At 40.6% G+C, this 12,756-nt stretch overlaps 1 protein-coding gene across 19 annotated transcripts in view; it reads right to left on the bottom strand.

The window, feature by feature from the left end:
- Positions 1 to 12,756, bottom strand: part of BRSK2 (BR serine/threonine kinase 2) — a 288,040-nt gene that overhangs the window by 63,797 nt on the left and 211,487 nt on the right. For all 19 annotated transcript variants that reach the window (XM_032444828.1, XM_032444827.1, XM_032444826.1 and 16 more), the window contains 3 exons: positions 7,930 to 7,963; positions 6,715 to 6,783; positions 3,795 to 3,941 (listed from right to left, as the gene is read on the bottom strand). In XM_032444828.1, the coding sequence (XP_032300719.1) occupies positions 3,795 to 3,941; positions 6,715 to 6,783; positions 7,930 to 7,963 (250 nt within the window). The remainder of the gene's footprint in view (positions 1 to 3,794; positions 3,942 to 6,714; positions 6,784 to 7,929; positions 7,964 to 12,756) is intronic.

The following is a 12,756-nucleotide window of genomic DNA, read 5'->3' as shown; positions in this document are numbered from 1 at the left end:
TACCATCATAGCACACATTAGACTCCAGGAAAAAAAAAAAAAAAAAGAAGAGAGGAGACTGAAAATTTGGGTAATTTAACTTGGCTAATATTTCAGCCTTATCATCTATGTGGACATCCAACACAAGTCATTTCATTCTCAAGTAAAATGTCAGCACTGGGAACAATAACGGCTTTATCACAATCCCTGGTTCTGCAATAACTGATCTGCTCTGATCCTACTTGCTGTACATACACACTTTTAACAATGCTCACTCTTCTTTAACAGGAAAGTGGACCAAAGCTTCTTGCTTCTCCTCTTTACTTTCCTGTTTCTGTGGAAGAAAACAGCAGATAATGCAAATGGATTCCACCACAGCAACTGTAATTCTCCACTGCAGAGATGCTGAGTCACTGGAAACCTCCAAGGAAAACACATTCACTTTTCGAAGTGCACATAATTGAAAGGAATCATACCCTGCAGTACTGTGAGCACTGAGAGCTCTCACTGTCTTCCATAAGGCTTACTAAACCTAAAACTAGTTCATTTTTCCCTCCTGACACTACTCCCGCTAGAAGGCTGTCCCCATATCCCACTGACAGGGCTAGAATGCTTCTTCTCATTTCCAGTCTAGTTACATGTAAGGCTATTTGACATACATTTGTTTTTGTGCCAGTATCTTCCTTCAGTTTAAACCTTCTCTCCCTGGTAATTACCTCCAGTGCATATATATGGATGACTAGTACATTCTCCCTCAGACATCATGTAGGTAGACTAAGTCAAGCTTTTTTAGGCTGTGCTATTCAGAGAAGCCCACTCCAATTCCAACCACCTCAGCATTCACTCTTTGCAGTACCGCCTGCTTGATTTAATCCTTACTGAGCACAGGCAGTCAGAAATACCACACCCAGCAGTTAGGGGCTTCTACTGAATGAAAAACATTGATTCTTTTACCTAAAGCATGCTTAGCTGAACAAGGGCAGCAGTCAGCCACATCTGACTATCCATCCTTCAGACTACATAATACACAGTGAGTGTGAACCTTACTCCACTAAGATGAAGTCCTCTTTCTATAAATGAATCATATCAAACTTAATGCCAACTTCTTAAGACAGGAAAGGGCTACCAGCAATACTTCTGAGTGCCCTCCCCTCCATTAATCCTCTCAAGCTGTAACACTGAAGCCGAATGATGACAGTTGAACGTGAAAGTTAGTTCTGTTTTTGTTGATCATTTTAACAGATGGACTGGGGAAGGTGTGGGTGTACTGTGAAATGGCAATTACTGCAGTGGGGGAAATGCAGTTGGATGAAAAGGAAAAAAAGATACACATGAAAAAAAGAAACAAAGCAGAGCAGGGAAGAGAAAAATAGAAGAAGAAAAATCCCTGTGACCTTACAATCACTCTATTTTTCTGCAGAATTCACCAGTAAGATACTGAACAAATGATCACTACATCGGCCCTTACTGTACCCAAGCCACAATTTCGCTCACATTTTCTATATAAATATCAACCCGATTCATTAGAGATTTTCTAGGAATAGAGGCTTCCAAACAAACCCATACTTATATCCTCTTTCCTTTGCAGGACACAGCTAAAATAGAATTCAGATCTCTCCTTGAAATAAATTACATATTCCTAGATCCTGTGCCGTAAACAAAGAGCACCATTCAGCCTAGCACTCTAAGTAACCAGAACGCTAACAGCATTGAAAGGGAAGTGTGACAGCAGCAGGGACAGCAAACCAAGAGAACCTACAATAAGGAAAATAAGATTGCAGCTAGTAACAAAGAGCTATTCTTTTTCCTCCCAGCTCTCAGCTCTTACATGCATTTTATTTCAAATTCTTATTCACAATCCACTGTTGAATACTTGTCAATAACAATTTGATCCTTTTTTTCTTTTTCTTCTCCTTAAGGAAATAAGAGCTTCTTTGTGATCAAGAAAATGAGGGGATCACTGAGACCTTGATTTACCTTAACGTTTTTCTCTCTTGTGTGTGTACAGCCTCTGCTGTATCACAAAACTTCAAACCTTCAGGCAGTATTAAGAAATTGGAGTGTTCTCTGGCAAAATTAAATCCTAACAGTTTGAAGAAGATCTGATGTCTGATGATCTGTGCTCATTGACATACTCAAGCCATCTGCACTAAGATCTTTGAGAGAAAAATAAGAACGTTTCATCTGTTCTGTATCGTGCTGGTTTCCTGAGCAAGAGCAGCAGTCTATGTATCTGGGAGACAAAAGGCAGCACACTCATCATTCACGGTCTAATCTATCCATCTACTATGGACCCTACCATCTATTGCCTTACTGCCTTGTTCTATCCAGTTTGTGAGGGAGGGGATACTGTTGAATTTACATTATAGAAAAGAAACAGATAGAGAGTGGCTTAGTGACTTGGTCATAGAGAACAGCTCTCAGGTCTCAGGATATAGCCTTTGCCAGTGCAGCATTCTGTCCATGAAAATACTTGGGGAAAAATAATAAAATTGTTTTCATTCTATCTTTAAAAATCTAATGAAAAAGGGCTTTTAAAGTGCCCAGTATATATATTTGATTTTTTATCAGTGTTACTCCTTCACTGCAATGTCACAGCTACCAGTCTTGCAAAGGTAAGGATACCAGTAACACCATGAAGAACTTCTCACCTACATCACCAAACACAATATGACCTCATTTTGTAGTGAACAAAATAAAAACCTGGCTGCAGCTGCCAGGTAATACTGTAAAGACAGTTGTGAAGGGAGTTTAGGTCCACTTTTTAGCAGACAGGTGTCTGCATCCCAAAAGCACCATCACAGCTGGTGAAGACTGATGCTGTTGTTAGCCATCTCAACAGAGAAGCCAAGCACTGATCTGAGAGTTTATTTATAAATATTTTAGCAGACTGAAGAACCAGGAGGAGTTTTAAATTTACATTTCTTTATACATACTCCCACTCAGAATCTGTGAGCTTAGTAGATCTGCATAAAATCATCACCAGAGCCTGACAATAGGATTTACAAGGGCAACGTACCCATAAAGGCTGAAGCCTCCACTGACAAGCAGGCAAGCTTGCTTTCCAAAGTGATTTTAACTGCTAATTTTTTTTTAATTCCCCCAAACATTAATACAGCATTAATGAAGGATACAAGCACTACACTGTGCTCATCCATGCAGGCTCTCGGTCGTAGCGATGGGATATAGTTACAAAGATGCAGTGCTGGATGCCTAGAGCACAGCATTGTGGGCCTAATCATGCTCAGGGCACAAGATGAAACAGCAGACTAGAAGGCACCTGCTCTGAAGGCTGCCAGAGGATAACGCAGAGCACACATAGGACAGAATACAATGCAGCTGTGTGGCTTGAAGTGAGATGTCACACTTTTTTTCAGAGACGTAAAAAGAGCGTACTGTGTTTAACACCAAAGCTTCAAAGAACAGTCCAAATTGTTTTGACCTTCAAACAATCACATCACGTCCCTGACAAACTGTCACAGCCACTAGGAGAGCCAGACTAACCAGGTGGATTCCAAAATGTGCTAATGGGTCAGGAGCACTGTGATCAGATTATGACATTCTAAATACCCACTGCAGCACGTGGGGAAGAATTCCGAAGATAGAGAAGCAACACAAAGGTAATTTGGCCCCAACATTTAAAAGGGAAGGTGACTAACCTCTTTCCAAAGTCTCCACCAGCTTCATTCATACTTTGCTCAGGAGGAAATGCACAGGAAAGGCAGTAAACCAAGTTACCTTAGCTAGTGAACTGCAACTGCAATGAGGTGACAAACAAAGCCTTGATCACATTACTTACTGCAAATGCTCCTTACCGTGAGACGTTTCGAGGCATCCACTTCAATCATCCCCCGCAAGAGGTTCTGACAGTCCGGAGGGATAAAATGTGGCATGTGGAACACTCCACGTTTCACCTTCTCCAACAGCTGCCGCAAGTTGTCGTCATCGAACGGCAGGGCACCCTGTGGGGATGTGAGGGATTTGTGGATGGGAGAGGGCAGGGAAAGGGAGTTGGAGAGGGCAAAAGGAGAAAAGCCAGGATAGACACAGTGAGAGAAAGGAAAAGAGAATGTCAGCTCATAATGAAGTATTACAATAAGTGAAACAATCCACTGAAAATAAATAATTTCTTAGTTTTGGTGTATTTTCTCCAACATAGGGAAAAAGCAAAGGATACGGGGCTTTTTTTATTAAACCTTTAATTAGAAAATGACTACCAGTATAAAGCATAATACATAATGTGAAATTGCCTTTCCAGGCAAATTCAGCAAAGATGCATGTATTCAGTTAAATTCAGCTCAAGCTTTTGATCTGCTGGTGTTCCTCCTGGGCATACTTTCACTGCAGCAATGTTTATCCTTTCCTTACTTTTAATCTTCCCGAGACACATTTATTGCAGACACTGGAAAAGAGGTGAACAGCATTTGAGAGACTTCCAGTGAAGAATACCCTTTTACTGATGGAGCAGTGGAATGACACAGCTGAAACAAACCCTAACCAACATCAGCCCTTTGGAAGCAGCAGCCATTCTACCTGGCTAACGCACTCCATCCAGTGCGTTATTCCCACACTGTGGTCAGGTCATCAGTCCCTATTGCTTCCCCACTGCAGCTCACTTACATGAATAGCTGGAGAATTTTTTAGCTCAAATTTCATTTTGAATAGATCATCATCTGGCCACAAAAAGCAGCAAAAAGCCTATCCTTGTTGCAAGGACAAAAAGGAAGAAAGTAGAAATCTTTAGGATAACTCTGCTGACTGAATCCTTTTATAGCAAGTATGCACCTTCCTTGATATTCTCACTTCCTTCCTTCACTACATGCCGAGCTTCCTTGGCTTCCAGGAGAGGTTGTGGGAAGTTGCAAGCTGTCAGCTGCTGCGATAATGAAGCTTTCAGTTGTTAGTGCTGGCACTGTTCTTACTACAGTGAGTACTGCATCTGTATAAGTAGGCCTGTGTCCATGGTTTACTGGGACCAACAGCTTAATTTACAGAAGCCTTGGAAAGTCTACCTGATGGCAACATCTACTGGATGCTGTTTACTGCGGTTCATTCAAGCAGCCAGGAAGAAAGAGCCTCCTTGTCTTCCACAACCAACTTCTCAAGTTACCTACGGTTTTCCTTATGGTTCCAGACTTACAGGAAAATCAATTCCAATAGTTCAGTACTTTGGATAACACAATTTAACCCACAATGAAGTCAGCAAAGCTGCTTTGTGGCATTTCCTGAAGGTAACAACTACAGCTCTTTTATTACCACCACCTGTTATTACAGCTTGAGACTTTTTGCAGGGTTTTTCCTGACATAATTAACTGGAGAGCTCTGCACACTCTGTCAATAATAGAACCATTTCAGTCATTTTGCAGGCTTGACTATATATGCAGAAACAGATGAAGATGCTTCCCAGCAACAGAGGGACACCAAATCTTGACACAGAAGCCATCTTAAAAGGAAAAGTCCATTCCTACATTTCCCAAATCATCTTGCCGACCTCTTTTGCCTTTTCTTAAGAACTGAAGATGTCACAGTAGGAGCTCATTTTGTAACTATCACCCATGAAAATAGTTGATTAGGAGCAAGAAAATTATCAGTGATTTTTTTTTTAAAAGATATACTTTACAATAAATATAATAAGTATTTCAAGCCAATCTTATGAACAGAATCTAACTTCAATGTTTACTTTAATTGAACAAGTGTTTCTGTCAAAATAAAACATTTAAGTGAAGAATTGGTAACTGAGTATACTAATAAAAGGACATCAAAATTTAGCTTTAGGCTTCTTGTTTTTATAACTGCCCATCATCACTTAAACTATTACCAATATAAAATACTTAACGTGCATTAAATCTATTCTCACATATAACATTAATTCTGCATATAGTAACATCACACTTATATGAGCACATATTTGTATTTCCCTACACTTTACCATGGGAACTGATAACAAATGCCAAACCTACTTGTTTTCTGCTGGGCATCCAATTGTTGTATATTTGGGAATGTTATACTATGCTGTAAATCAGAATAAATTCCACAGAGAACTGAAACTTGGATCAGAAGAAGGAAAACTCACAAGATACTTCATTTTGAATACTGAGGAAAGTATTACAGGTGAGCCAGGTGGAAACTAATTTATACTTCATACTATTGGCTCAGTTTTGTATTTGCCAGCGAAACAAATTAAAATATAGCCCAGTACTTGCATGAAACAAAACTGCCGCACTCAAATCTTCTCTTGAAACAAGATTACAGTTAATGAATGCATATATCTATTGAAATGTATACAGGCATACAGCTGAAAAAAGCAAACACTTGCCAAAACCAGCCATGTTTAATCCTCTGTAGGGCAATTTCTGCACCTTGGAGCGGCGCACCCTTTGGGGTGAAAAAATTAAGTGTGCTTTGAATGGGGCTCTTTAAAGTGTGGCAGCATTACAACAAAGCAAATGATATTTATGGAGGTAAGCCTTTAACATTTGTCTGCGTTCCCACGTGCAGGGCAGCCACATTTCAAAGCAGCAGTGAAATATTCTTCATGCCTTTCCTCTGGAACTGATGTAGAACTAAGAGGAAAGGATGCAAAGGATGCAGTTGAGAGATTCAAAAATAGGAGAACTAAAAAAACCAAAAGCTTATCTGTACATGATGTCAATAGAATCGCCATTAAATACAGCAGCATTTTTGAATTTTCTTTTTTTATTTTCTTAAAAGGATAGAGCAAGGAAGATGACTCACCACTAGCAACGCAAATAAAATGACTCCACAGCTCCAGACGTCTGCTTTCCTTCCATCGTACTTTTCTCCCTGTGCAGCAATGACACAGAAACTCAAAAATGTGCTCACTAGTAAATGAATTCATTATCCTCAAAGAACAAGAGAGGGGAGAATGGGAAAACACACATTTTGATTCTGCCACCTGCTTCCCAAGGTGGCCTCTCCAACCAGGAGGCCACGACACAGCCCATTAATTGTATTATTTTATGAACACCAGTTTACACTTATTTAGGTTCTTCAAGAACAGGGTTAGAAGTAGGAAATGGAACAGGAATGCTGAGGACTGGAAACATTTTAGTGCTGATCCTGAAACAGTGGTGGAAGTGCATTAAGGGCATCGAGAATGCGTTTTTCTCCTCTCTAGTTCTTCAGGGAGCTTGTCATAAGTCACATTATTTGTAATCTCATAGTATTGGCTGGACAGTGTCTTCTGTATGCATGTTTGGCTTTACATTAATGAAATGCTTCAAAATACTCCTCCTGTAAGACCCCAACTGCCATTCAGCTCTCAGGACTCCAAACTAAGGAGGACATAGACCTGTTAGAGTGGGTCCAGAGGAGCACTTCTCCTACAGTGACAAGCTGAGAGAGTTTTTCAACCTGCAGTTGAGACCTCACTGCAGCCTTTCAGTACCTAAAGGGAGTTTAAAAGAAAGCTGGGGAGCTTTTTTTTATAGAACAAGAGATAATGGTAGATTTAGCTTAGATACAAGGAAGGATTTTTTTTACTGTAATAGTGGTGAGGCAGAGGAATAGATTACTCAGAGAAGCTGTGGTTGCCCCCTCCCTGTAAGTGTTCAAAGTCAGGCTGGATGGAGTTTCAGCAACCTGGTCTAGTGGTAGATGTCACTGCCCATGGCAGGGGAGTTGGAAGAAGATTATCTTTATGATCCTTTCCAACCCAAACAATCAAAAAAAATATAAAATAATAAAGAAGAACATCTAAAAAAGGGGATTGTGAAAAAGGCATTGTGAAAACAACACAGGACTATTTCCCTCAGACGGCTGATGTGGATTGATTCAGGGCTGAACCAAACAACCAAAGTCACAGTTATGTTTGTTATCTCCTTTCCCATGCTGTCTGTTTTGCACAGATTTTCTGTAGGGAGGGTCAGTTTGCACACATGCAATTAGTGGCACTTTAAAGAAAACATGCACTGATGTTAATCAACTTACCCGGATAACTTCAGGGCAGGCATAATGCGGTGATCTGAAACACAAAATAGAGAGATGAACACATATCTATCCATTATTTGCATTTCCACTTTGCTTACCAGAATCAGGACTGGCTCATCTACACAGAAAGCAAGTTTGCAAAAACAGCCCATTTTTATTATTTTAAAGCGAATACATTTCTCAGACAAACTCAGAAACGGTCAACAACCAGCAGAATTCAATAGTCAATGGCCCTAATATGAATTTCTTAAAAGGAATGGAAGAGCAGGTATATTTTGCGATTACATCATATTCAAGCCCACCGACTTTTTACTTTCACTTGGCCACATGTATAACTAGAAGGAAGGCACACACTGTGAGGTCTTTTAGGGGGAAAAAAATATATGTTTTCAGAGCCAGTGCATATATCTCCGAACAACATCTTGCACCTCTTCTGCTAAGAGTGCTCTCAATTACTCCAGCAGTCATAAAAGCTGCCAGTATATGATTTCAACATGCAATTTATTTTTCTTTAGAAAAAAACAACAGCAAAACACCACACAAAAAGGATGGACAACAGCACTGCTACCTTCTGAGCTAATATATTCTCTTCACATCCTTCCACACATCTATCTCTTCCTTGATTCTTGGCTGAGAATAGTTAATTACTTCAACTTGCCAGGTAATCATTTTAATTCCTAAAGATTATAGCCACGGCTATTTATTTTTATAGCCCTCATTAAAGTAACTTGACAAGTAAAAGGGATGCAAACTGTCTGAGACCTGTGTGCAAATCTCACCATTGTTTATACTGACACCTCCCAGCAGCCCCTGAGCCTGTCTTCATTTGTGCATTTGTTTCTTGTGACAAACACAATCATGGCTGGGCAATACCTGTCTCACAAAGTAATGAGCAAAACAGAAGCACAGTGAGGTTAGCTTTGTGCTAGGATGCTACTTTAATGCCCAATGAGACAGTCCATTAATTACCTTTCCATACACATTACACTTATGGTAAGATATCACCCTGAGTGCATGGCACATCCGATTTGCTATCACAGCTTTTGGCAGACTGTGATAATATACTCGGAGTACAACCAGAACTGCAGCTACCTTGAATACAAAGCTTACCAAGGAGAGATTAAATATAATTGATCCCTCACAAACTTTGGGAAAGGCAGGACTTAGAAGTTTAGCATACTATCTAATAACACTTCTTCTTTAAGAGGCTACTGCAGGTATTATGATCAAGCCTATGCATTCAGTACTGACCGCAGATCTTCGTTTAGACCTGATTTTATAAACCTTGAAAGGCCTATTAAGACAAGAAATGTTTTGCCTTGAAGAGCTGGATAGACTTGACCCTTGGATGCTCTGGGATTCTGGTAAGAAAGTACCTGAGCCTAGTGGGGAGGTCAGACCCACTGGGCACTTTTGGCAGCTCTGTCTCTGGCAGCCACAGGAACACAGATGAGTTATTAAAAGTTGCTGCTGGCCACAACTGGTTGACCAGAACCTCATTATAAGTCTGCTGTTCTGACTAAAACAAGAGCAACACCACTGCTGCTTTCCTGCTCCCTGGAAATTTGCAACTCCAACATAGACTGGTTTCAGAATTCATAATTGCAGATGCTGAGGCATACAACCATCTTTCAAATATCCTTGAAAAGAAGAAGGTAAGTATTGTGAAAACCACAAGACAGGTAAATACCCAATTAGGAATCTCAGTAGAAAATGCACTTAAAGCATTTTGCTCCTCTGATGTCTGCTGAGTGCAGTGGAGTCTGCAAGGTGTCTTTCAAGACACTGGTGAAATTCTGCTAAATACCAACAGAATGGGCGGAGAAAATGTTACAATAAATAATTTCAACAAGTTGGATCGATTCAATCATTCAACAGCTGCACTGCAACTGCCCAGAGAGCACAGATTTCTGGCACAGCCACTCTGAATTCCTGCCAGCACACACTATCAGGATATCTGCAGCACTGCCTTGGCAAACAGCTCTAAACAGGTTCCTCTGGCCAGCCAGAAATCTGTAGAAAACTCATTTCCATGCTGCCAATCATGAAGGACCTTCAACTGCTTTAAAGAAAAAGCTAAAATTTAATAAAAAATCTATTTATCTTTTTATAGAGTCCTGAGTATTTCTTTGGCTCTTATCAATAATTATTCAATATTCAGTATATTCCCTCTCTCTTCCCCTAGGCCATCTCCTCATCTTTCAGCTACATCTCTGTGCAGCTAAAGCCACAACGTGCCCTTGATAATAAATAAGTATACGGCTCAGCAAGATTAAGAAGCAGCTGCTGCCTCTGGGTACTGCTGCAAAAGAGCCCCAGTGCTGGCAGTGTTTATTTCAAGGGTGATGTTCATTTTCCCAGGCTAGTCTGCTTGGGGCAGGAAGGGCTCTCTGCATGGTCATTCACAGCTGTAACTCTTAGACTCGGGAATCTTAACAGATCTTGCAGGCCCTTAGCAAAGTATTTACACAGGACTTCGACCAGAGGAAATAATACAAAATGCAACGGTGAAAACCACTACAAGTCCAGACGGGGGTAATGCAATCAGAGAGAAGCATCTCTGATGCATCTATCCTGAATGTCATCTGAAAAACTACACAAGTAGGTTTTGATCTTGACACACTGATACAATAAACCTAGAGCGGATCTGAGACAACCAGTGCTGTATCTTCAGTGCAGATGTGATGTGCCTCTGATTTGTGCAAGCAGTTCTGATCTCCTGTCTCAGAACACAGGTATGAGAGACCTGCACAGTGCACAGATACTTCCTTGTTATGGAACAACTGCTTTTCCAAAGAAGGTTGATGAGGAAGAAGAGGGAGAGCTGTACTGTACGATCCTGCTCTATAATCACGACAAATCATGTATTGCACTTCCTGACAGGTCCCTTTGAAGATGAATCTCCATGCTTATGTACTTCGGAGCCATGCCTTAAGAAGACACTACTTGGGGAAGAAGAAATGCTTCTCTGCCACTCTTCACACCTCACAGCTGGAGGCAGTATTTCTGTAGAGAGGGAGGAAAAAATCTTTTCTCACTTTGCTTGAAGATACCTTTATAAAGGAGGTGCATTGAAGCCCTCTTGTGTCTGGCTGTTTTTGCTGTTGCTCAGATACTAGAGCCCCTTCTTCCCCCCAAGTCAACTGCTATCTCTTTGCTGGCTTTTGGAGACAGAAGGCACCCACCAGAGCAAAAGAATGCCTATGCGGAACACTGTGCTGGGAAGCAAATGGCTGAGATGAAGGGGAACGTGAGAAGAGCAGCAAAACAGAGAAAGGGAATTCCTCGCAAGAAGGATGCATGTTAGAGCATCCTGTGGGGAAAGTGACAGCCACAGATCACACAGCAGTGTAATGCAGGAAGGGACTGAAGAAACAGTTTGAAGAGCAGTGGGTAGTTCAGGCTATAGTGAAGGCAGTAACTGCACGTAGGGCTATAATTAAAGTAGTAGCTGTAGTTTTGTTTGAGAACTATTTTGCCATTAAAGCTTCAACTCAGTCATTTAGCACTATATGAGAAAACTCAGCATCTAGCCCTCAGCCATCTTACAGCTGTTTACTCCTCAAGCACAAATAGACTTTCTGTGAATTTGCAAATCAGTTCATTAATTAATATATGAGCTCAAATTATTAAGACTTAGATCCTTTAAGAGATCTTAATTTAAGAATTGAAACACATCCCTATACTAAAAGACCATAAAGAATGCAGAGTGCAGTACTCAAAAGCAAAACCTGAATAGGCTGTGCTGTGCTTTGTAGATAAGTGAGCATGAGGCAGTGGGTCTGCTGCTGGTCACAATGTCTCTGGTTGACTTTTGTAGAAGTTAGAAAGCCAATAGTTAAGTGAGGGAAGCGTGGTGCTACGAAGGACAATGTTGTGATGAGGCAGTTGGTTGACATACTGGAGAATCAAGCTCTCTGTGCCCACAACGCAGTCCTTCTGTGAATGCAAATGATAAGGTGCTTTAAGCTGAGATGTTCACAGCTAATTGGAAACCACAGGTTCCCCTGTTTTTGATGTAGGGCATCTTTGTGCCCACAATTAAAATCTTATTTGAATCAACTGTGCTTTTCCCATAAAAAGTGAACATTTCTAGCATCCTGAAATGCAAAAGAAAAATGTGATGATTTATTCTCATTCTCTGGAAAAATGTATTCAAACACAACTACTAGAAAAAAGGGAAGATTGTATTTGCTAATGGAAATTCTCTAGAGAGTCAGGATGAAAATTCAACCTGTATTGGCAATGCTTCACAGATCAAGTTTTTTTCCTAAAACTGATAGTACAAGCTGTTGTGACTGAGGTTGTCACAAAGTACCAAGCTTTAAAAACAGAACCTCTTTGTGTGCACGAATAACAGGAGTTAGATCTGAGACTGAGAGCTGGGAATACCAGGTAGAGGAAACAAGAGCTGGAATCTAAGGAAAAAGAGAAAAGAATCTGGGACGTTGGACCAAATGTGGAGCAGAAACGAGTGGGAGAAGTTGGCAAGACTGAAATGGAGTGAAGAACAGGGAAAGAGACGGGAACAGAGTGCAATGGAAACTCCTGGTGAGATGGGATAAAAGCTACGAATTCTGGCATTTTCTGACTTTAAGAGCCTAAATTTGCAACACTAACAATATCTGGATCTGGACATTTGCATACATTTTAGATAACATGCACACATCTGTATACACAGCTCTGTAGAAGAGAAAGAATATACGCAGCATCATGACTTGACATTAAATTAGAAATGGTGCTTGGACATTGAGGTGTACAGCAACTGAATTCTATTCTTCTGAATCACAGGTGTTGGGACAGACTAAATACAAGAGGTAAGCAACT

Source organism: Coturnix japonica, chromosome 5 (assembly GCF_001577835.2).
Source record: "Coturnix japonica isolate 7356 chromosome 5, Coturnix japonica 2.1, whole genome shotgun sequence".
NCBI lineage: Eukaryota > Metazoa > Chordata > Aves > Galliformes > Phasianidae > Coturnix > Coturnix japonica.
This window is presented reverse-complemented; position numbering and strand designations above follow the sequence as displayed.